The sequence below is a fragment of the Acanthochromis polyacanthus genome, chromosome 9 (assembly GCF_021347895.1).
Source record: "Acanthochromis polyacanthus isolate Apoly-LR-REF ecotype Palm Island chromosome 9, KAUST_Apoly_ChrSc, whole genome shotgun sequence".
Classification (NCBI taxonomy): Eukaryota; Metazoa; Chordata; class Actinopteri; family Pomacentridae; genus Acanthochromis; species Acanthochromis polyacanthus.
Genome location: NC_067121.1, coordinates 15,283,991 through 15,309,407, shown reverse-complemented (window position 1 = coordinate 15,309,407; position 25,417 = coordinate 15,283,991). Strand labels below are relative to the sequence as shown.

At 38.9% G+C, this 25,417-nt stretch overlaps 3 protein-coding genes across 4 annotated transcripts in view; 2 read left to right on the top strand and 1 right to left on the bottom strand.

Annotated features, from left to right (window-relative positions):
• Positions 1-24,874, top strand: part of insra (insulin receptor a) — a 110,333-nt gene extending 85,459 nt beyond the window's left edge. Inside the window, exons 10-21 of the mRNA XM_051953316.1 lie at positions 10,995-11,193; positions 12,550-12,836; positions 13,633-13,772; positions 14,368-14,527; positions 15,450-15,549; positions 15,652-15,719; positions 16,309-16,538; positions 16,829-16,939; positions 17,960-18,119; positions 19,282-19,411; positions 19,664-19,798; positions 21,041-24,874. Coding sequence (XP_051809276.1) covers positions 10,995-11,193; positions 12,550-12,836; positions 13,633-13,772; positions 14,368-14,527; positions 15,450-15,549; positions 15,652-15,719; positions 16,309-16,538; positions 16,829-16,939; positions 17,960-18,119; positions 19,282-19,411; positions 19,664-19,798; positions 21,041-21,398 — 2,078 coding nt within the window. The 3' untranslated portion in view covers positions 21,399-24,874. The remainder of the gene's footprint in view (positions 1-10,994; positions 11,194-12,549; positions 12,837-13,632; positions 13,773-14,367; positions 14,528-15,449; positions 15,550-15,651; positions 15,720-16,308; positions 16,539-16,828; positions 16,940-17,959; positions 18,120-19,281; positions 19,412-19,663; positions 19,799-21,040) is intronic.
• LOC127535413 (uncharacterized) lies at positions 5-7,148 on the top strand. 2 transcript variants are annotated; one of them, XM_051953379.1, is made up of 13 exons: positions 5-1,380; positions 1,606-1,727; positions 1,867-2,176; positions 2,313-2,395; positions 3,631-3,686; positions 3,780-3,813; positions 3,892-3,941; positions 4,151-4,234; positions 4,320-4,630; positions 4,821-5,004; positions 5,319-5,491; positions 5,766-5,980; positions 6,082-7,148. In XM_051953379.1, the coding sequence occupies exons 1-10, from the start codon at positions 1,212-1,214 to the stop codon at positions 4,985-4,987; spliced, it is 1,386 nt and encodes a 461-aa protein (XP_051809339.1). In that variant the 5' UTR covers positions 5-1,211; the 3' UTR covers positions 4,988-5,004; positions 5,319-5,491; positions 5,766-5,980; positions 6,082-7,148. The 2 variants fall into 2 exon arrangements, with proteins under 2 accessions (XP_051809339.1, XP_051809340.1); XM_051953380.1 differs by having other exon boundaries at positions 5-1,727.
• On the bottom strand, positions 5,945-10,583 carry LOC127535418 (uncharacterized). The gene is made up of 5 exons (XM_051953414.1): positions 8,740-10,583; positions 8,303-8,377; positions 6,790-7,971; positions 6,381-6,588; positions 5,945-6,214 (listed from the first exon to the last, which is right to left on the bottom strand). The coding sequence occupies exons 1-3, from the start codon at positions 8,864-8,866 to the stop codon at positions 7,172-7,174; spliced, it is 1,002 nt and encodes a 333-aa protein (XP_051809374.1). The 5' UTR covers positions 8,867-10,583; the 3' UTR covers positions 5,945-6,214; positions 6,381-6,588; positions 6,790-7,171.
• Positions 24,875-25,417: the final 543 nt, after the last annotated feature.

Below are 25,417 nucleotides of genomic sequence, written 5' to 3'. Positions count from 1 at the left end.
GAGCTGCTTTGTTGGTGATTGTGTTTCTTGTGTCTTGTTCTTGGTAACTGCTTTGTGTGGATGTCTGTTGAATGCAGTTCCCATTAGCTAAAGAGCTCTTCTCACTCAAAAGCTCTTTCCTTTTACAAATAACTGCAGTCTATATGTGATGACAACTCATGTGTAATGACTTTGTGATCTCATTGTCCTTGATGGCTAACTTTTACCAGCATGTAAATAGTTTTCAAATAAAGGTCAATTTCTCTAAGACCAGGAAACAACAGGAAAATGTTTTTTATAGGCACTGGTGAGTTTTGAGATTTCAGGATATTTTACTTCCAAAACACATTTTTTCTCAAACTAAAAAAAGAAAAATATTCAAAATGTACATTTAGGGTTTGATTTTTCTATAATTTATAACAAGATATCATAAATGTAAGATTTCAGATAACTTCAAAAACAAGAAATAATTCTGTAAATAGTCAGCTGAGGAAGTTCTGTGGGGAATCCTAATAGTTAAAATGTTTAACTTTAAAATGTGATTTACATCCTAAAAATGTAGAATTTTATAATACATATCTTCAGTCTGTTTTTTACGGTGGCCGACAGGGGCCAACGATCTGCAACTTACCAAAACTCCTCAGTTTAGGAAAACAGCTTCAAGTACAGAAACGATGCAAAATCACAAACTCAAACACAGGTCTAAACGAGGTACAAAAGAGGATCGTGGTGCAAATGAAATAACGTGCTGAAAAAAACAAAACGCGCTGCTGAAAGAGGAACGATGCAAAGGAGAAAACGATCTCCAAATCAAAAAACGATCTGCAAACTAAAAAACGATTTCAAAACCAAGAAACGATCTTCCAATGAAAAACGCTGCATTACCGGTCACTACGAACGGAACTGATCCAAACCAGCAGGGGGTGCTCCCGGCGTAACAGATGGGATGGAGAGAGAGACAGGACCGGACAGCTGCCTGAACCAGTGTCTTTGAGTGAACAACTGTGCATAAAAATACAACGCGAACGGTAATGTGACTTTCATTTGAGTATATTTATTATGATTATGTTTGTATCACTACATATAATGCTGCACATACGAGGCGTTTATTTTATTGTGTGTTACACCAGACGTTGCAAGGCAGCACATTAGCCTGAGAAATAAGCTAAATTTATTAGAGATTCCCTTATTACAGTTCTCCATACCTAAAACATGTCTTTTTTCTTTTGTAGATGTACTGTCCATTCTGTGGATCTGTGCTTGGAGCTTCCGATGCCTTTTGCTGTGCATGTGGCAAAAATATAACTTTTTTAAAGCATGTCAAAGTGGAGACACCTGCAAAATCAACTTGTGCATCTACTGATGCACAAGTTGATTTTGCACAACCCAGCACCAGTGCAGGTAAACAGATTCAGGATTTTGTAACACAAAATGATTATAAGTGGGCTTGAAATGTTCAGATCATGTTTTTGTATACAAAATCACTTCTAAATATCACTATCTTGGTTCAGTAACTGGCATTTTAGGTGTACTAAAATGTCCTACAGAAAGTAATTTTATTTAAACATAATTAAATGTAAAGTCAATAAAAACATCAGTATGTAAGTACTTTGTTTTCTTTCCCAGAGGGAAATTCAAGCATGGAGAGATTTATGCAGTTTAGGGCAGTTAAAGAAAGGGAGAGAAAGTCTTTCTTTTCAAAGAAGCATCAGGCCTCTCGGAGTGAAAAGACACAGAAATCTGTGAAGGTATGAACTGTTGTTAACATTACATAGGTTGTTGCATAGTTTGTTCAGATTACCTCTCAACCTTTTAGGTGACCAATCATATCGAATAGTCATGTTGTATCAATTTTGATTTTACTTAATGTTATTTTTTAATTTGCAGATTAATGTTGGAGTTATGAGGTTGACTGGTGACTCCCTAAAACCTGTAAGAGGGAAATCACTCCCTCTTGACATTCAGCCTCAGTGGTCATCAGAGAAGCTATTGGCTGCTGCTGTTAAAAAACAGACAGATTTTAACCAGGACATGCAAGATGTTGTCCATTTTTTGTTGTACCCTGATGGCAGACAAGTGACAAACATCCCAGGAACAGATGAGCCTTTCACTGTCCAGAAGTACAAGGACGCAATAGGGAAGGCGTACCAGAAAATAACACTATACATATGCACTGCAGAGGATTTTGAAACCAGTTGTAAGTGTACCATTTTGTAATTTATTCATAGTTTGATTTTTAGAGTCTTTCCACTTACATCTTATCTGTGCAAGTAAATTCTGCCAATTACTGAAATCATAATGTTAATTTTTGTTTAAATGTGTTTTTTTCAAAGGTTGTACTGGGCAGTCTTCTAGTGATGACAGTGTGGTCCATGTCAACTTGCCGTCTGTGGAAACGGATCTCTCTGACACTGTAGTAAGTGCATACATGTTAAAGCGACAGTTCAACATTTTGGCAAACCTGCCTATAGAGCTCCGGACGTCACGTGACTCCGTTTGTTTACGCCGCCATGTTGGCAGGAAACTCCGCTTCAAAATGAATGGCGCTGGTAGAAAATTTACGCCGTCTGAGTTTACTTTTCATTTTAAATCAGACGATATTATAAAATATACAAACAAACTGGACAAACTAAACATATCCGATCCATATCATGCCCCCGGTATCTTATTTAAGAATCTTGAGGCGGTCAGAGCGGACCTTTTACCAGACCTGCGGTACCCTGACATCTACAATTACCTGATAAATTTTCCTTCATCCTACTCCGGTGAATCTCTTAAAGCGTATAAAAGCCTTGAGGGGTATAAATGGACACAGGCTAACTTTGTCACTAGGATTCAGATCTGGAGTCTTCCTGCGAAGGATATCGCTGTCGTCACTGGGAGGGTAAGTGTAGCTTTGTCCTATTAAATTCGCATGAGCAGCGAGCAGAAATTACGCAATCAGATATAAAGCTTAGGAAACGGATTCTGTACCTGATACAAAGTGGTCGCTACATAAGCAGAATGCGTTGCCTGCGGTTTCCCACTGCTCCGTTTTCTTCTGCTCGCTTCTTGCGCGTTTTATGGCAGTGATCCACCTCTGTCGTCTTTCAGGATCTTTGGGAATCCAATAAAATGCTCTCCCCTTTGCTCGTCCTCGGCTGTTCTGGCATCTGGCTGTTCTAACCCTAACCCTAACCCTAACCCAACAACTGTCCACCATATCTCTGATGTCGACGCTGAAGAACGTTTAGGAGTTAGCTGGCAGTAGTTTAAACAGCGTGCCTTCCTGCCAATATGGCGGTGTTTTGATTTCGACTGTTGCATGCCAGGATTGTGTGACGTCATCTCCCGGAGCTCTATTGCTAGGTACATTAACTTTATCTATCAGTTTTGAGATCCAAGGGGGCGGTTTGGAAAGCCGAATGTAGTGGAAGCTATGAGTCGGTTTCATTTAAAATGCTCTTGTGGACAAGTAGTGACCTGCATAGTCACCACACTATGAAATAATAATCCATAATTACGTAACATTATGACACACATAGCTAATAAGTTGCAGTGCGCTTTAGGTGAATGTACAGGTCACAACTTGTCCATATATTATGTTGTAATAATTATATATTATATATATATATATATATTATATTTGTTTATATTATGTTTTGTATGCAGGTCTGGGACATTCCAGATAACGTGAGCACCCCAAAAATGGGAGACCTTTTGCAGGGGTAAAAACTGCCTCCGTCAAGTCATGTTTATGCTTTATAAACAAAACATCAGTTATGGAGCAGGGAAATTAATGCATTATTTGTTATTCCTAGACCCTCCACATGCCAACAACCAGAATCTCATCAAGTAAGTTTTGAAAGATACTATTCAATAGTACTGATTGTTTTAAAAAAACTTAAATACCTTTAAATTATTTTTAATTAGGATGGACGGCAGCCAACTGCTAAGGAACAGAATCTAAATACCTGCTATAGGTAAGCTGGTGGACATTTGAAACCTTAACATGTTTGGTTAGTGTGTGTCCAGTAAATATAGATAATCTGAAAATAATCTGAGAACTCCACCAAACACATTTTTGTTTTATTTCTGGGAAATGTAACAATGTACCTTATATTCGGTATCATTGAGTGTCATCAATTAACTGGGCATTTTACAGTTGAGCCTATGATCTCTTTCCTTGCAGCATGTACACCAGTGTGTATGCACCTGTAGTTATCGACAGTGAGTCTGACACAGATGACTACATCAATTACCCTGCAGTGGAAAGGTGTGATGTAGTAATATTTTTTACCTCATAGCTCATAGCTTTTGGCCTCATTATTGGGAATCATCTCTCTGATATTCTCTTACAGTCCACAGGGTTTGAGTGCAGAAGACATTGTTTCAGAACTGGCCTCCAAAATAAACAATACATCATACAACAGGTTCAACATCAACAGGGCAAATATATGGGATGGGGCACTCAGAGGCTTTAAGCGACCATCTTTTGACCCATCACATGAAATTTTGGTTAAATGCACTGATGATGAGGGGCATACAGAGGATGCAGTGGACACTGGTGGTCCCAAACGGGAGTTCCTCACCCTGCTGATGGACTGCCTTAGATCAAGGAGAATCTTTGATGATCCTGAGGATAGGAAATTTCTCACATTCGACTGTGCAGGTAAACATTTTCTTTTTTTCGGACATAAATACATTGTTTTCTGAAAATAATTTTGGAATTCATTCTGGAAATTCAACATCCGGTTGTAGCTCTTCATAAGGATTCAGTTAAATTAACTCTGGTATGCAGTTTCATATCAATTTGAAACTGATTTTTGTAGTGGCACTAATGGATGGTAAAATATCAACAGCTGCCAGAGATGACGAATATTTTTATGTTGGGAGGATGATCGCTACATCAATAGTACATGGCGGTCCAGGCCCTAAATTCTTGTCAGAAATGCTCTACGACCACCTCACGGAAAATCAACTGTTGATACTGAAGCAAGGGTTGAGGACATCACAGATGATACCATGAGGGCTTCCTTGCTTGAGGTATATTGTCAAATTAGCAAAGCTCAAAGTGTTATCACACAATAACATCCTCAACTATCTATCTATAGTCCTGAATTTGTTTTTTAAACCAAACGTCTCTTCTTAGGTATTTGTTCCATCTTTTTTTTTAACATGAATAGTGAACCCAACCCTTTGTAGCAAAATCCAGTTTGCACCTTCTCATAACAATAACCTAATTAAGCCCCTCCTTATTCTATGGCACGGACACAGTGAAATAGTTTGATTTCTTTCCATATTTATCTTTCAGGGAAATTTGTGGCATTTCACTTAAATGTATGGTATTTGTCTCTCAGATTTCCGCTGCAGCAACACTGGATGAACTGCATGCAGTTGTCGACAAACATTCAAGTCTGTTGCAGACAGCTGGTTGTCTTCGGTACCCGAAGGTTGTGTTGGACAAGAAGATAATAACTAAGGACTTCATGCAGTGGTACTTCATTTACAGGAACCATTTCTCAATACAGAGGTAATGCTCTTTTTTCTTCATTTTCAATAATGCATTCTTTTTTAAGACTTTACATAAAGTTAATTGTATCAAATGTCAAGTAATTAGTTTGCTTAAAGCGATAATTTCAAATTTAGGCAAACTGACCTATTTCCATAACAGGCACTGATAATACATGGTAATGTGCCTACTCATATGACAATCGGGACATTAAGCAAAACTGTTACCAGTCTTCTCTGATACTTGTATTGTTCTAAGCATTTTAGAGTGTTTTTTCTTTCTAAATATTTTGTAGGTTCAAGGATGGGCTTTCAGCACTTAATGTGACTCATGCTTTGGAGCAGCATGCATCCATATTCAAGGCATTTATGTGCTCAAGTGTTGAACGACTAACAGCCACAACACTGGAGAATCTTTTCGAGGTTCAACTAAGTGAACAAGGCACCACAAGACGCCAAGAGGAGACCAGAGCACTCGCATTCTGGAGAGACTATCTCCCCGATACAGAAGGTTTATTACAACAGCATGTCATACAATTGTTCCTATTTCTATAATGCTTTATGAAGACAGGTATAATCAAACACATTTTTGTAAATCTTTTTTTCTTTCAGATAAACAAACAGGACTTTCCCTCGCTGATATCCTGATGTTCGCCACAGGACTCAGTTCACTGCCCCCATCTGGGTTTAACCCAAGACCAAAGCTGGTCTTTCAAAGGGTGTCTCGCTTCCCATGCAGCAGAACCTGTGCCAACACAATGGAAATTCCACTCTCAATGACATATGAAGAGTTTCAAAAGGACATGGACTTTGGAATAAAAAATGCACCTGGTTTTGGACTGTACTAATTTTTTTTGGTTCTAACAAACTGTTAGGTTGACCTTCAGTGTCTATAGTTCAACAGTTAGTACCTGTATTTCCAGTGTGGTTACAAATCAGCCAGGTTCTTCAATGTCATATAGAGTTCCACGCAGGACTCCCAGGTAAGTGGATGCATCATCCCACTTTGACTCTGTAGATCCTCAAAGCGTGACTGGAGATGGTGATCTCCACATGTACTGTGTATGGCCTCAGTCTGAAATGGCTGCAGTTCCTAACCCACACTCAGTTGCACCAAACCTGGAAATGAAAATATGTTGTAAGTCTTAGTGTTACATGTTAGGGTTAAGGTAACGAGGACTAACGAGCTTGGACTCAGACTTTTACTTTTTCTACTATTATGTAAGTGCAACAATTTTTCACATATTTTGATAATGCTGTTCATTGTTATGTTTTATACTGTTATTTCAGGGAAGATAAAGTTAAATACTGAAAACAAACCTGTGAGGTCGGTTGTATATGACCTCTGGTTTACCCGAAGGACAACGAGACAGTTTGACAGGTCTGATTGTATGAGTGTTCCACTTTTTTCTACATTCATCAAGGTCACGTTGTAGAACATCCATAAACACAAATCGCAGGAGGCATGTGTGCTCATGACTACCATTGTAGAGATTTGTTTCTCTCAAATCATTCAGAAGGTCCATCCAAAATTGTGACCTGAAGACACAAGCTGAAATGAGTTTGATACATTTCATGTAATGTTTTTGGATACTAGTGATTCAATCTAAAATGTTTTAATCACATGAAAAATATAATTTGTTGTTCATCAAAAAACAATAAACATGCAAGAACCATAATGTTATATTGTCTGTTTTAAATTTCATTTTAAAAATTTGCTTGTAGCTTGTAAAACACAAAAAAACAATACATAATGACACCTCTGTTTGCGAAAATATGACCACCAGCTTTCAATTCTTTGGTTTACCATTGAAGAGCCATACAAATGACTGGCAGCCCCAGCATAGTCATCAGTATGAGATGACCTTAAGGTACAATGAATTGCAGCCATTGTTCCATTTTCAGTACCACAGTCAGTTCGAAGTCGTGTTGGAATGATTCCACCTTCAGCCACACAGTTCAGGTAAATTTGGGAAATGACCACTGGGTCATTGTTGCTTGCTGCGCATCTCAACCACAGCACCTTCCGAGAAAATCCATCAATGCAGCCACTTATTCCAAAACCGTACGGCTTCAGCTTGTCATAACCATCCACATGCCAGACATGGTTTGGTCCAGCAGAACTGTACACTCTTTTTAAAAATTTTCTGCTTGCACGTAGTTGAATGCCTTGTGGGTCAAGTTCTCTCATGATGGTCATGACATCATCCCTCTTGACAGTGAGCGAGTACTTTGAGTGCAGTGTCTGCCACATTGAGCGGTAGCCATAGTGTTTTCCTGGACCTTTTAACTCCTCCTGGATGGCAGCACGAACAGTGGCAAGAGGAGAGTAGTCTTTCGGCCTAAACAGAGACAAACTTTTCAGCTTCCTCTTCAGAGAGCGAAGACTCATATTAATTTTGTGTTTTGAAGACAAAAAATCTAAAATTTCTCCATTGCTGTAGCTGTGATGAAAATATCTTTGGATTAAATCCTCTTGGGTGGGAATATCTGATTCTGCTCCTGCCAAACAAAGTGGGATAAAGGCATAAAGAGGCTGAACTTTATTCTAATAAATTATAATCAATAATAATTATAACACTTTGCCTCTGATGGGCAACAGATGGGCATTTAACATCAGAACCTGCATAAACACTAATTTTCTACCTTATGACAAAAATCACTGTCTGAACCTCAATGACCCACAGCTGATCACCTCAAGGTTGGGTTAGATATACTGTATCACCAAGCTACCACTGTAACTTTAGTACACAAGACAAGCTGTCAAATATAATGCATTTTACATAGACAAAGTGTGAACTGTAATTGACAAGCTGAATATGAGCCCACTTACTGTTGTTTGCATATTCTTCCAAAGACTGCACATTGGTTCCACATGAGCCACAGAACCTGTAAATTGTTCCCAGCTCTTGTCCACAGAAAGGGCAAAACATAGCCTGGTGTCAGTAATCTAGAAAACTGAAAATGAGGAAAGTGCTAAGTAACATTATTTATATGAGTAGTAGCCCACTCTTCACTACCTCGTTACAAACACAGTGGCGATAATGCATGCTTACAAGTGAACTGATTTAACTAGCTGTCACTGAACTGTCATTAACTAGCATAACACCTTATGTAGCCTACAACGTTGCATGGAAGACTGTTTTAAGAGGGCTTTTTTAACCACGTCTGGTGTAACATACAATAAAATAAACACCACGTATGTGCAGCATTATATGTAGTGATACAAACATAATCATAATAAATATACTCAAATGAAAGTCACATTACCGTTCGCGTTGTATTTTATGCACAGTCGTTCAGGCAGCTGTCCGGTCCTGTCTCTCTCTCTCCATCCCATTACGCCGAGAGCGTCCCCTGCTCCGTTCGTAGTAACTGGTAATGCAGCGTTTTTCATTGGAAGATCGTTTCTTGGTTTTGAAATCGTTTTTTAGTTTGCAGATCGTTTCTTGGTTTGGAAATCGTTTCATGTTCTGGAAATCGTTACTTGATTTGCAGATCGTTTTTTGATTTGGAGATCGTTTTCTCCTTTGCATCGTTCCTCTTTCAGCAGCGCGTTTTGTTTTTTTCAGCGCGTTATTTCATTTGCACCACGATCCTCTTTTGTACCTCGTGTAGACCTGTGTTTGAGTTTGTGATTTTGCATCGTTTCTGTACTTGAAGCTGTTTTCCTAAACTGAGGAGTTTTGGTAAGTTGCAGATCGTTGGCCCCTGTCGGCCACCGTAGTTTTTTTCCTAATATTCTGAGACACAAATGTAGTTTTCAACAACACTTGAAGATACCAGACTTTCCAGTTTTATTCCTGTCTGTATTCTGGAGGTTTTTATTGAGGGGTTTATCACTCACAGCCTGATGTATAGAAATATTTCTTTCCTCACTGTAAGTAATCACCAGAGGATGTTATACGTTGATGTGTCTTCATTAGTTAAAAATGTTCCCCATATTCACCTGTGATGTTTTACTGACATTTTCACCAGTAGCACCAGATAACTACCTTTCTCACTTGGTAGCACCTCCAACCTTGTCACAAGCAAAACACATCACTTGCATAACATCTTCTTATCGATAATGCAATTTACCAGAGTTCCCTGAACACCCCACATTACTGGCTGCGATAGTTGCTGCTTCGTAGTTGTGGTTCTCAAAGAGGTGTGTGAGCAAAAATTGCTTTGAAAAGAGTTAAACTAAGGTGTTCTAATGTCAGATTTGGTCGCAGTCTGAAGCCCTGCATTAACTTGAAGACCATACATTTTTACATTTTTCAGAGGAGATTCCTTCTCTGTAGAGGTCCTGGCATCTTCTGAACCCACAGAAGCATTTAAATAAATAAAAACTATCAAAATCAAAACTGAAGTCAACATTTTCCAAACCAAAACAACAGCAGTAGGTAAGCACAATATTCATAGAAAGAGGTTTTAGACAGAACAGTGCAACAGAGTGTTTGACCTCTACGTGAATCTATTGAACATTTTCTCAAAAATAGTGTTACTCTACCCACAAGGAAGTGAAAGGGAATTGTTTTTGGGATGCATTGCATAGCTAAAACTTCATGAAACAAACACTGAAACATTAAAGATCTTCCTCTCACTCTGGAACTTTTCAAGCAAAGTTCATCCATTTTTCATAGCTAAATTATTTTGGTCACAGCCTGACCTAAGTTGATCCCATCAGTACTTTTTTATGTTGGCACACAGTCAAGTCCAAATTTTCATCTTTAGAAATACCTTAAAGGGGAACTTCGTTTTTTTTCAACCTGGGGTCTGTTTTCATATGTCATTTCATACATGTGAGTGATGGAGAAATGAATTTTCAACATAGCTCCAGTATTTAGCCAGGCAGTCAGCTTAGCAGCTCAGCTAGCGAAAAGTATGGGGCAAGAGGCCCCCCCCCCCCCCCGCGTCAAAGTCCGCCCTAACGTGCTTTTTTCCCCACACTGACCGGCTAGGATAGTCTCAACGAGTGTCCCACAACATACTAGAGATGAGAAGTGAACGAAAACCTCCACATTACCTGGCGATCGCTCTTTGTTGTGGTCTGTATCCAAAGCTCAGGACGCTAGAAAGCAAATCTCGTTCCGAAATCGCGTGATAGCTCGCTCCAAAACACCGGTTTTGGCGGGGGGGCCACTTGCCCCATACTTTTCGCTAGCTGAGTTGCTAGCTGAGCTGCTAAGCTGCCTGCCTGGCTAAACACTGGAGCTATGTTGAAAATTCATTTCTCCATCACTCACATGTATGAAATGACATATGAAAACAGACCCCAGGTTTAAAAAAACAAAGTTCCCCTTTAACTCCCACACACTCAGAGAGATTGGAGTCCACAGGGGGGTTGTGTCACTGGTAATTTATCTCCACTAGAGAGGGTTAGGACCTGAGGATGACAGTGACTGACATGACTCGTCAGGCATGTGTGTGGGGCGGTGTGTGCATAGATGTTTGTGCATAAGACTGTTTTATATCTGTCATCCCATTCTGTCTGTCTAAATGTATTTTTTTCCCTCTGGTACTTCACTCCATTTTATCAGGGATGAAGTTGCCATCGCGGGTACCCACTCAGGTGGACAGTGACGAGGAGCAGAAGTGGAACCAGACTGAGGAGCAGGGCCAGGGGACACGATGCTGTGCCTGCCCTAAAACTGACAAGGAGCTCAAGAAGGAGAAAGAGGACTCAGAGTACCGCAAAACCTTTGAGAATTACCTCCACAATGAAGTCTTTGAGATCAAGTAAGACTCCTAACAACAGAACTATGTTGGAACAACTCTAGTCAAAAAATGTGTGCTTTTTTAAGCTTATAGACATTGCCCTCAGGAGGATTATTTTTCAAGGTGTGAGCGGAGTTGGAGTAAACAAGAAAGGATTTTAGATTGTCTTTTTCTGTTCTCACATTATCAAACTAAATTGAGCTCAACATTGTTTGCAGTTCAGCCTAATTTTAATTATGTTTACTCAATAATGTCTTCTCTTTGTTCGTGTTGGTGTCCATATGGACTGACTGCTCCATCGTTTTCATGGACACAACAAAGTATATATCTGTCTATCTGTCTTTCTTTCTTTGTCTCACTACAAATTTAAGTTCATGCCAAGCAAACTACAGTACCCAGGCAGTATCAGACTTATAGTGTTGTATTTAGTTGTTACTGGAGTACTGGGGATTCAGCCAAAACTTTCTTTCACAGCCGTCCACCTGTCGAATGTGTGGTCAAACCCAAAAACCCATTTATAAATACAGATATTTGACAAATTTAAGGATAAACTTTAACCCTTGAACTGTAGAAGCATTCTGCTGACATAGTTTGGATCCTCATCCACACTTTTAGAGGGAAGGTTGATTTCAGATCAATACAAAATTGTACTGAGTGATCACCCTTATCCTATGATGAAACATTTCTATCCCATGGGAGTGGTGTCATTCCAGAATGCCCTCACAAAGAGAACATGAGGGGTCAGTGAGTGGCTTATTGGAAATAGTTTGAATCATATGCTACAGCCTTCATAGTAACCACATCTCAACCCACTTTAACACCTATGGAAGATTTTGGACAATTCAGTGGAGTTTTTGACATGTTTGACACAACTCTCCACCGACATCACAATCTAAACATCACACAAGGGAATATCTTTCCAGAGATTTCAAAGTCTTGTACAATCAATGTCAAGGCAATCTCAAGCTGTGCTGATGGTACCTAGTGGTCCAACACCTTACTGAGATGACTTATGTTGGATTTTCCTTGAGTTTGTCACCCCATTGTCCTACAGTAAAATTGTTCCAATGTTCAGTAAAAGAATAACCCAGTATACTTATATACACTGTATATACTGGGTTATGCTAGAAATATAGTGGTTCATGCAACTACAATACATGTAAACAGTGTTTCAAACATTGATGCAGGAAAATGGAGTGCAAAGACTAAGCTTCTGATAATAAGGGATTTCACAAACTCTGTCTGACAGAAATTGTTGGAAATAAACCCCACCTCTGTCTTTTCAAGATTTGAATTTCTTTAAATATCTTATGCTGTTTCTTAAATTACTTTTATATACTCTGTAAAGCAGTTTTAATATTGTTTTACCTTGTGTAGGCGCTCGAGACAGCGACGCTCTGTGATGGGCATCGCCAACCAAACACACCCCTTCCTAACGATGGCCCCTACCCTGCCGGGAGGCACTGGCACCCCTGACAACGAGGATGAGGAAACCTTTGAAAGCACCAAGACTGTAGTCACAGTTCATGCCAAGGAGTCCACGGTCATCTCCAACCTACGCCATTTCACCAGCTACCAGATCGAGATCCACGCCTGCAACCATGCAACCGACTCAGCCCGCTGCAGTATGGCAGCATACGTCAGCGCTCGCACAATGCCTGAATGTAAGGAGGCACTGATGTCAGTGCTGTAGAGTTTTCTATCTGTCGCAGAGCTTTCCCTTCTGTGTAATTTTTTTCTTATTAGTTGAGAAAGAAAATTCTTAGATTCATGCAGTGATGACATTTTTGGTATATTACTGAGGTTTTGTATTGTGAGGCACATATTTTATTATGTGTAAAATCACTAGAAAGAAATCACATAAATGACAATCACAAAAAATAAAAAGGTGACCTGACTGTGCAGTTCCTCTCAGTTTAGTCTTGCAACTCACTGGTTCGGTTTTCATTGCCAATTTCTGTTTTGGTTGAATTGCCAGCTACTTCAATTTGGCAGCAAAATGACAGATGTGTTTCTCAGTAACCACTGTAAATTGGCGTATTAGCATATCCACTTTAACAAATTGCATGTCAGTTAAAAAATCTATTAATTGTGGTTCCTATCAAATAGGCTGTTGAACAATGATGTCATTACAACCCTGGTTTTCTTATTGTGACTGATCCTTCACATAGACAATTATTTAACTCTGTGAACCACCTTAAACTGTCGGTATCTAAGAAATTCAGGTGAAAGAAAACAGTTTCGAGACAGACAGGAAGCTTGAAGGGCAAGAGAAAAAGTGACATAAGGGAATGACATGCAACAAGTGTCCCCAGCCTGTATCAAACCAAGGGTGTTGTGGCTGCATGGGATCATAGCCATTAGGACAGCCGGAGGCAGCTCATCCTCTATTTAGTCTAAGCAAGCCAGAGTTTTAATGGAAACATGATTCATGAAACCATCTCAATTTGTTCTCTGTAGACAAAGCTGATGACATCTTAGGTCCCATCAATTATGAGGTGACAGAAAATACAGTACACATCACCTGGCAGGAACCCACAGCCCCCAATGGTATGATTATCCTGTATGAGGTCAACTACAAGAGACTGGGAGACACTGAGGTGAGGAAATGTACACACTCACACATCTACAGACACATTTGTCATAGCTTTATTGCTTTAGTGAATGTAATAATGCGAATCTTAGGTCTCAGTGCACAAGTTCACTGTGAGTTCACAGCTGTTCACCCCAACACTGTTTATTGTTACACAAAGAACAATTTTACCTTCCTCCTTCTCATTAAACACAATGGCTGGAGCCAGTAGTGAGAAACAAATGAAATGTGTCCATCTTAAGCTGGCCATGCAGAACAGATAGCCAAGTGAGACAATTCTTAATATCTGACTTGCACTTTGAAATCTGGCTTTGTGGTGTTTGTCGTGTAATTAGTTTGATAACTAATTTTAACATTGCTAATCTACCATGAAGAAAAGTGAACAAAACATCAGGTCAATACTAACTAATATTTGCTGTGGGAAACAAAAAAATCCCTCAGGTGTTCCCACAGTACAAATATATATTTAAAAAAAGAATTAAACAGTTTTGCCACAGGAAGATGACACAGTGTCGGTTTGAAATAAATCACAGTGTAAATTTAAGCTCAGAAATTATGAAGCTGCTGTCCTCTGCCTGAACCGCCGCGTCTTTCTTCTGCAGGAGTTGCACTACTGTGTCTCGAGGAACATGTACAAAATGACCCGTGGCTGCAAGCTGAAAGTGATGCATCCTGGGAACTACACAGTGAGGATCCGGGCCACCTCGCTGGCTGGGAACGGATCATGGACTGAGCCCACGTACTTCTATGTCCAAGATGCAAGTAAGTCTCCATAATGACAAACTGAGCCCTGACTTAGTTTTTTGTTTTAGCCCGGTTTAATGGCAAAGTACCTTTATGATGTTTATTATCTGAATTTTTTTATGAATCATTAAATATCATTGAACAGTAGCAGTAGTATTAATTATCCCCCACTCTTTACGAAGTAAATCATCAGTTGAATTAATCAATGGTTTTAGTTATGTCTGACCATTTACATCACACGTCCAGTATACTCAGTATGTAAACTGTCCGCCATCTAAATGCACTGCAGTTGGATATATGAATGAGTAAGTAAAAACATAATAAATAGTTTTAATGAACAAAAGTCAACAAGGCAAATCTTACATATGCATTGCGTTGTATCGAAACATTAAATAGTATATGTGATTCAGTTCTCAAATAGCCAGGTCTAAGTGTTTCTTATCTTACTATTAGAAATACTGTATATTCTGTATAAAACCATGAAATCTTAATCTGAAACATGAACCTTTTTAAATGTTTGATAGAAATCATTATAAATAGGAAAACAGCAAATAAAGTGTAGTTTTGCCAATGTAGTTTTTGTTATTTGATAAATCAATATACCAAAAAACTCATATTATCTTTGTACAATTTCAATTTACATTAATCTGCTACTGTTAAAATTCTTTCAATACAGCCTAGAAATTAATGTAAATGGATATAAAAGCAGACTGTTGACATGAAAAACCTTGTATGAGTCACTGTTGACATGAAAAACCTTGTATGAGTCACTCCTCTTAATTATTGTCAACACATCCAAAGATGCTGCGAATTGTACTAAAAGGGGCATCATGTTGACAGAGCAGCATATTGATCCTAGCTGTGTGGGTTTGTTGTCTGGAGCTTGTTTTTGTTCTTCACCCAAAATGTGATTCACTGTCTGGGCGGATGTGTTCAACAGGTGATCCTCTCTACATTGTAAAGATCGTCATCGGGCCAATCATCTGTTTTGTGCTGCTGCTGTTTGTGGCTGTGGCAGGATTCGTTATGTTCACGAAAAAGTATGCAGTTACAGTGTCATGTCCTGCTCAATACTCAGTCACTTATTATTTAATGTTTTGCCAGTGTAATTATTCATTAAATGTGTCTTTTTTCCCTTTTAGTCAAACCCAAGGTCCTACTGGTCCCATCTATGCTTCTTCAAATCCTGAATATCTCAGCGCTAATGACGGTAAACAAAACTATGCCATATTCATCAATTTCAGAGAAACTGATTTTGGTTTTTTGTTTAGTTTGTTTCTTTCTTTGTTTGGTTTTTTTTAGGTTTACCTTAGCCTAGATGTATTGGTGCTGAGATTGTTGATGGTGCAGACAATATTTAGAAAATTTAACAAAAACACGGTTATTAGCTCCTTTCTAGAACATTCCTCTTCACTTTAAATGCTGTTCTCCACCATTGTCACTTTATGTGAATTCAAAAATTTAACAGTTAATTAGAAAATTATATACAGTCCTAAACATAATGCACTTAATCATCATTGCACAGTGGAAATATTTATTTGTGCTCACATCAAGCATGACTTTAAGGCGTTTACGTGTGAGCAGGATTTTGTGACATTGATGTTAGTTTAGAAGTAAATAATGATCAAATATTCAACTTACACTACGTTGATCTGAAAACTGAAAGCCTCCAGTTCACATATCACATCATGTTCAGAAGTTAAAATTAATTTTAAAAAAAAATCTTTACAACATCAACCCTGTTGTTCCCACTGGCCTGCTTTCTTGAATTCGCTCTAAGCTGTAAAATGTATTTGTAGTGTATGAGGAGGACGAGTGGGAGGTGGCCAGAGAGAAAATCGCCATTTTGCGGGAACTTGGTCAGGGCTCCTTCGGCATGGTCTACGAGGGCATCGCCAAGGACATCATCAAGGGTGAAGGGGAAACGCATGTAGCCGTGAAGACAGTCAACGAGTCAGCCAGCCTGAGGGAGAGAATTGAGTTCCTGAATGAGGCCTCGGTCATGAAGGCCTTCAGCTGCCACCATGTGGTAAGAAGAGACGTCATCTCCTTTCATTACATAGATTAGCAGAGAACATTGTGGTATCAGTTTTGGTTATTGATGATGTGGAAAGCACAGGGTGGGGTTTGAATTGATGAACCCAACCGTATGTTTAACTGCTCTTTGTCAGTAATTACAATAGGAACTGCTATATGTCTCATCACGCACAAATACCAGCACACTCCTACATTTATCTGTTGACTGTAGACTAATTACAGTTTTAAAAGTATGATGAAGCATATACTGAGTAAAAAAAATCCCTCTTTCTTGTCTGTTAGGTACGTCTGCTGGGTGTTGTGTCTAAGGGCCAACCCACCCTGGTGGTGATGGAGCTGATGACCCACGGAGACCTGAAAAGTTATCTACGTTCCCTTCGCCCTGACGCTGAGGTAATGAGAATTTATTTGAACTATGTTCACACTAATTTTAAGTTGGATTGAACATCTAGTTTCTTTTCTTCTTTTTACTTCTGCATTTTATGCAGATAAATGGTACACTAGTCTGTGGTTGCATTTTTTCCTTATCTGTATACAAATTTTGGATGTTTTTTTTTATTTCTTAAAGTGAAGGACATAAAAACACAATAACTGAAACTAGTTGTGTTTTATTGTACAAGTTTAGCCTGAGTGTCTTTGCTGCTCTTACTGTCAAATTCCTCTCTATTTGGTGCTTTCAGATATATGAAAGATGCTATATAAATACACTTAACACTGTACATGGAAAAGCACAGTCACCACAGATGTTTAAACACAAAACAGTTTAATTCCATAAGTGTTTGAATTAAACCAGAAATCAACGCAGTACGGAATCATAATGTGTCTTTCTGATGATTCATTAGCTCCATCTACTGTTTCATTTCAGCCTGATTGTTGTTGTCTTAACTTAATTTCATCTGCATAATCTGATTTCATTAGATAAGGAGCACTGCAGATCTGTTCTGTAGTGTTGACACAATAGCTGAACTCTTTCAGTGTTAAATTCCACATTGAGATGTAGAGATGCCTTTCACATGTACAGTGATGCGTCACCTTTTGAGGTAAATATACAGATGGCTCTTTGATTGGAACAGGAGGAACACTAAGCCGCTGGATGTTGACAGAAGAATTAAGCAGTCAGTGCTAAAGTCAACTGAAAACGTAGCAGTATCCTCAAACAGGCTTTTTTGGTGCTAAATACTAGACAACCAAACTGACTGTGAAAAGTGTTTGTACTTAGCTGTTTAAGTCTAGTATGATAGTTTGTAAACATTTGGTACAAATGTGCTCTATGCTGTATGATCTGAGAAGTGATCGATTTGATGTGTCAAAACTAAGCATTAAACTATCATCTCAAAGGCATTGTTACAACCGAAATGACTGTAAGTCTGAGTCAGCAGATCGAGAAAAGAAAATGTGTCTTCTGTCCCTCAGAATAACCCCGGGCGTCCACCACCTACTCTGAAGGAGATGATACAAATGGCCGCCGAGATTGCAGACGGCATGGCTTATCTTAATGCCAAGAAGTTTGTCCACAGAGACTTGGCAGCCAGGAACTGCATGGTTGCTCACGATCTTACAGTTAAAATAGGAGGTAAGATACGCTACAACAGCTCCAAGGAGAAAAAAAGTATAAAGGCAGAGCAGAATAAATTGGAAACACACAGTGCAAAAATGCAGGGAACATTATATACACAAAGGGTTTTTTATTATTATTAAGAAGATTATTTACATAAGGATGAGGTTGAAACAGTTATTGCACATAAGTGGTATGCATATGTAAGTGAAAAAAGTGCAACAGTAACAGAGATAGACCAGTTTATACAGTGGCATAGTAAAGTCTGACTGATGTTGGAATAAACGACCTGCGGAAACGCTCCTTCTTACCCTTGGGGTGTAACAGTCTGTTGCTGAAGGCGCTTCGTAAGGAGTTCACAGTCTGATGCAGAAGGTGGGAGGTTTTTGCTATGATAGAAGACAGTTTGGCCAGAGCCCTCCTCTCTCCCACCACCTCAATGGAGTCCAGGGGGCAGCCACAGACTGAGACCGCTCTTTTTATCTGTCTGTTGACTGTGTTATTGTTTGGCGCTGTCTGTAACTGTAAAAACACACTGTGAAGGAACTCACAGGCTGAGTCGATGTTGGTCGAAGGAGGTTTTCTTTAAACAAAATGGCCACAAAATAACCACAAAAAAAACATCAATTTTTAAGACTGTGGTACCACCTAGTGGTAGGATAACAGCACACTGGTAGACAGCAGTGTGCACTGTTGCTGTATCACAGCAATTATAAACTTAAGTTTTTTGTTGTTTTTTGTGTCCGGTGGATTGTTGTATCAGTAATTGAAGATACTTTTGTGTCAAGCATTAAACACTCCACATCAGACTGATGAGGTTAAATCTGCACTGTGTTCATGCCGCCAGACAAGCTGTATGTGTGTATTTTGTGTTGACTGAAGGTTTCAGTTACTGTCCAGTTTGTGTGCTGTTTTAAAGTTTGGACTAGACTTGACATAAATTTATTCTACATTTTCAGGCAATATTTTATATGATTTAAATCAGAGGAGAGAATTGAACCAAACTGAGTGCAAGCAACAACAGCATCCACAGCAGCATAGTAAATGGATGTGTTCAACATCTAAAACATTAAAATGTTGACATTCCACATTTTAAAAATGACTAAAAAATGCCTTTGAAAATTAAGAGGATTTGACTGTAACTTAAAGTAGAAATCTTGAAATTGTGTTTCATTTCCAGACTTTGGCATGACCAGAGATATCTATGAGACTGATTACTACAGGAAAGGTGGGAAAGGCCTGCTGCCCGTCAGGTGGATGGCACCTGAATCTCTAAAGGACGGCGTCTTCACCGCACATTCAGACTGCTGGTCAGTAACACCTCTGATTTTGAGTGAATGTTGTACATGGAGCAGCTATGAAATTGAATTTTAGGAAGTCAGGGTTTAGATGACAGGTTTATGATACAGCATGTTTAAACATTTCAGAATCTACATGCAGTTCTCTTCTTTCTGTCATTGTTCACCATTATGTCCTCAGTTTACCTGGTCACTGGTGTTACAGACAGATTTACTCTGTCCGGTGTCTAATTGGTGTCTGACTGTGTCGCTGTTGTTCACCAGGTCTTTTGGGGTTGTGCTGTGGGAGATCAGCACTTTGGCTGAGCAGCCGTACCAAGGCCTGTCCAACGAGCAGGTCCTTAAGTTTGTCATGGACGGAGGCTACCTAGACCGACCAGACAACTGTGCTGACAGATTGTAAGTAAAACCAAAAAAGTACATAAGATACATAATTATATTTCACATTGAGTCAAGTCGAGTCAGTGCTATTACAACTGTTTTGATGACCGATTTATCAAGTTATTTTTAAGATAAGATGCCAAACGCTATATGACAGCTCATGGGGAGAGTTGTTTCTTTCCCACCATCGCTGACTGCTTGTTCATAGGGAATCATAAGTCAGCTTTGGATTGTGGGATCTCTATTATTTGTTTAAATATGTGAAGAGCTATGAGATGGCATACAGCGCTTAACAAATTTATTAGGCCATCTGTCATAAAAACGAAAAATCTAATATTTTAGGACTCTGTCAAAAACTTGTTTGAAATTAGAAATCGTATTGTTATTTATTAGGCAAATAACAAACTAACAACTGAATAGTCCTTAATCACATACACTATCAGTCAAAACATTGGACACACCTTCTCATTTTTATTACATTATTTTCTGCATTGTAGATTAATACTGAAGACATCAAAACTATGAAATAATACATATGAAACTATGTTGTAAACAAAAAAGTGTTAATCTTAATCTGATCTGGATGCATTAATCTCTGCCTGAAGATCAGCAGTGGTCTAACTTCTGTGTCTAGTTCTTTAAATCTTGAGGTGCTTCACATCTGCTTCAGTAAGTTTTTGTTTTTGGCCTCTTCCTTGGCACATTTTCTAAGTACCAGTCTCTGCAATCAAGTCCAAGGCATACTTGACCACACTGTGAGAACACTTTGTCTTGCCCTATTTGTCTCAAAGACCATGAAGTGCTTTAATTCAGACTCTGTCTTTCTCAGTGGGTTCAGTAATCTTTTATGTTATTTGTTAAATGAAAATGGTATCAATTCACCTGTCTAATGATTTACATTACAGCTACATTGTATTAAATTAACTATTCTTATCTACACCAGAGAAACAGCCTTGTTAATAATAATAGTGTTTTTTTCTATATGCTGGAATACATATCATGAGCAAACTAGGCAGTCAGAGGTAAGTAAACAGAGGTAGGGACTTCACAGATCTAGACATTCTAGAGGAATCAGAAGTGTACAATTACATCTAAGCCCAAATCCAAGTTTTTTTGTATGCGACTGACACACATCGCACCTATACATACATATGAATTTTCAGGGGTGTAATAAATGACTATAAAGTGACTTTGACAGCATGAGTAATGTATGAGAGCATTTACTAACTGAGCTCCCACTCTCCTTGTCTCCTCACCCAGTCACAACCTGATGCAGATGTGCTGGCAGTACAACCCCAAGATGCGCCCCACTTTCCAGGAGATCATCGAGATGCTACGGGAGGACCTGCATCCTTCTTTTCAGGAGGTCTCCTTCTTCTACAGCGAGGAGAACAAACCCCCAGAAAGCGAGGACTTTGACCTCGACATTGAAAATATGGAGAGCATCCCGCTGGACCCTTCGTCGTACTCACAGAGGGAACAGTGTTTGGACAGAGATGAGGCCTCCTCCATGGGTCTGAGGGGCAGCTATGAGGAGCACCACATCCCATTTACACACATGAACGGGGGAAAGACCAACGGACGAATACTGGCCCTACCGCGGTCCAGCCCCTCCTAACATACTGTACACATCCCGCACAAACACATCAATCTTATAGATTTAAATGTTTTTGTTTTTTGTTGTCATTTTATATAGATCACACTTCTGTCACTCTCACCTCAGAACCCCCTCAGTGCATATCTCAGGACCTTATTTTTCTCTTCAGATGCCACACACACTACAGTAAGTCCACGAATGGACATCAGAAGACACTTTTTGTATTTAAGGATGAATCTCCAGTGTCTCTTGGTTATGATTGTAGTTTATATACTGTGTGTATGTGTGTGTGTGTGTATATATATATATATATATATATATATACATATATTGCCAGGTTTGTGCTAGACTGGGTAGATAATGGATTCAACTGTGAAACAAACTCTTGACAAACAAGAAGGCTGCTAAACCCACTGTCTCTCTCCTGGAATCAAGACTGTGTTCCTCTCCCAATTCGCGAAATGGGTCTGTCCCTGGGTTGCAAATTTTTGAAAAAAGTGCCCTTCTCTTTTGTCTGTGGCCTACATCAGTTGTCATGAAGCTCTGTCTGAATCTTTGCAAGTAGAAAATGAAAGACTGAACTGAAAATAAAAGACTCTGGAAACTTTCTGCTGGATGGCTATCGATGGTCCATCCTTGAACAAACTCTTACCCACTGGAGAAGCTAGTTGAAGTGGCTTACCTCCTCACACTCTGCAGTATTCCAAAAAGGCACACAGGATAAATACAGAACTTTTGTTGGGTTGTATTTTTTAATTTATTTACTTGTGGGTTTTTTTGTTTGTTTTCTCTTTTTTTTAGTTTTCACATTTACAGCTGAAGGATATTTAAACTGTTTTCAGAAACATTTTGGCAAATGAGTTCCTCAGATTGACCAATAGCTGCTTCATAGGTATATTTTAGTGGGTATAGAAGATTAAAAAAGTATAAATATATATATAAATATTCTATTGATGTTTTTGTACATAGTTTATATGTTGTCATTCTTGAGGTATTTCCGGTCATAGAAAATGTTTTTACATGTTAGTCTCTCATGTTTATTTTTTGTAATCCAGAAGATCATACTGATTAGTTTTTTGGACACATGATCAACCAACAGCACTTGGTCTTTTACTAGGTGATGCCTGGGAGAAGAAGTGTTTGGCGTCTTAAGCTTAAGATGTCTGCTCATCATATCAAGATCAAATAAAATAGTGCTGTAAATAATGAGGCAAGATGCATCCATGACAAGCTCTGGCAGTGACTTTCTTATTTTTGTGCTCTTATGTGTTTTTCCTGACAGTGACGTGATACTTCACTAAATGCAGAGATTGTTACATCATTATAAAGGAAATTTGTGAAATTCAAAATTTGTCTCAATAGCAACATCGACACACATACACTCAAGTCCATTTACATACAGAGTCAAAGTAGAGGCTAAGTGTGATGGCATTTTTGAAACAAATACAGACCCAGATGTTTTCATTATAACACAGGTCTGTTAACTTCAATACACAATTAGCTGTTTAGCCTATAGAATGTCAGTACAGTGATGAAGAGTGTCTTTTTTTTGTCCACAACATATTTTTGACCACAAGAGATTCAATTTGCTGTCTTAGTGGAGAAAGGGAAACCAGAAAATATGACTTACTGACATTTACTGCAAAGTGTCTTGTAGTGATTTATTGCAAAAATGATTAAATCAATAATCAATGAAATCAAAATGACTTAATATTCCATGAGGAACTTAATGTGTGCAGTAAACAAGTAAAAAAAGGCAGTAATTACAAATGATCACAACATTAGCAATGCCATGACAAGTTACAAGTGGAGTATGAAGCTAGGCATGGCTCTTTGGTTCTAAATGGCAGAGACCTACTTCAGCATCCAGAGGGCATGAGGTTGTAGTAAATGCTGAGGGTGTGTCAGGTGCTGCCAGCTCTATATGAAGTCTTTATTAATGTCCATTTCTTGTGGATCCCGCTGTATGTCTCCTGCTCCCACCCAGAGGTTGTGCTGCTGATCAGAAGTACAGTTCCATTGAAGGGTATTAGGTTGGTGGGGCTCCTCCCTCCAAACCACCCAACAATAGTGTCAGTCAGTATGGATACCATGATCTTATTTTTTCCTTTTTTTTTTTTTTTTTTGTCTGCAAGTCCACTCAAAAATGACACCAACCAACCATGGTGTCATTGCTTAAGCTTCATGTGCAATTTTTTTCTTCTTTGTGACTGTGACCATCACCTGTCCTCATGGCAAATTAACCTATCATGTTTATTTCAAGCTGTTTCCTACATTACGCCATTGAGGGCTGTGCACACCCAAGTGAAACATAAAACAAACACAGGACAGACAGAAAGGTGAGGCATAGACAGTGTTCTAAGAGCGAAGGTGCATTTTATTTGTTTGTACTCTTTAATTCACACCTTAAAACCAGTTACAAATCTAAGACCCTTCACAGACACCAAATACGACAAAATCCCAACTGGATCAATCATGAAGATGTCAGGAGGCCACAAGAAGGATAGATAAAGCAGAGTGAGATCCACAGACACTAACTCAGCAACCTCCACTGACTCAGCGCCCGGAGGAACAAACTCTATTGAGTTTTGGTAAGTGCCGGTGTGGTGGGTCTGGCATGCATGAAAACCTCCACCAAAAGGAGGGAGCTGTCTCCTCCAGCCCAAGGAGGTCCAACTTGTTAAATCGCCGAGTAGGCACAGACTTGGAGATAAAGGAATCCTGCAATTTAAGATTCCGGAAAGCTTTTCTGAGACGTTGGTCCAGAAATTTTTACGGGGGTGCACAGCCATAGAGCATGAAAATAAGTATCAACAGTGTTCTGGGAGCACTGGAGACAGATGTCGGAGTCGGAGAATCCCATTTTGTTCATCATATATTGAGTAATATGTGTTCTATGGAGGATTTTGTATTGGATGAGTTGTAAGTTTGTGTGTTTTGTCATTTTAAATGCATTATCGCAAATTTGAGTCCAGAAGTCTGGTTCCGGGGATATAGATAGATCTAACTCCCATTTAGAGATAGGTAAATGTATTGTATCAGTGCTTAAGAGTAACTTATATATTTTAGAGAGGGTTTTAGTTGTTGTTGGAGAAAGCTTTATGATTGCTTCAGCTAATGCCGGCGGCCGGCGCGTGCTTTGAAGTGTTGGGATTCTTTTCTTAATAATATTTTTAACTTGTAGATAATGTAAAAAAATTCCCGTTTTTTATTTTGTATTTTTGAAGCAAGTTTGTATATGACATGAACGTATTATCTGAAAAGAGGTGGTGGAGATGTGTGATTCCATTCTGCTCCCAAACAGCTAAATGGAGCGGCTGATTGTTAACCTGAAAATCAGGGTTGTACCAAATGGGAGAAAACTTACAGGGCTCCAATTTAGAGTTTGTAATTTCTAATGCCTTCCACCAAGCGGTCAAGGTGGAGGAAATCATTGGGTTTTTAAAACAGTTATGTCGTTTGATGGATGTTGTAATAAAGAGTATGTCTGAAAGTTTGATGCTATTGCAATCCTTCTGTTCTAATTCTAACCAACAGTTGGCATCTCCGTTAGGTTGTGTCCATAGAATAAGATATTGTAGCTGGTTAGCTAAATAATAATGCATAAAATTTGGTGCTTCTAGACCTCCTTCGGATTTACTTTTCTGAAGAGTAGATAGACTGATTTTTGCTTTTTTATTATTCCAGTAGAATTTTGTGATAGCCGAGTCCAGCGACTGGAACCAGTTGGACGTTGGTTTGAATGGAATCATTGCAAAGAAGTAATTTATTTTTGGTAGGATTTTCATTTTGATAGGAGCTATTCATCCGATAAGAGATATAGGGAGATTGTTCCAGCGCTGTAGGTCATTGGTGATGTTATCCAGTAGTGGGGCAAAATTTAAGTGAGTTAATTCAGATAATTTAGGTGAAATTTTTATGCCTAAGTATTTTAAGTTGCCTGTAGGGAAAGAGTAGTGAGGGTCCTGGTCTGCAGGATTCCATGAATTTTCTGTGATCGGAAGTAATGTTGATTTTGTCCAATTTATGGAATAATCTGA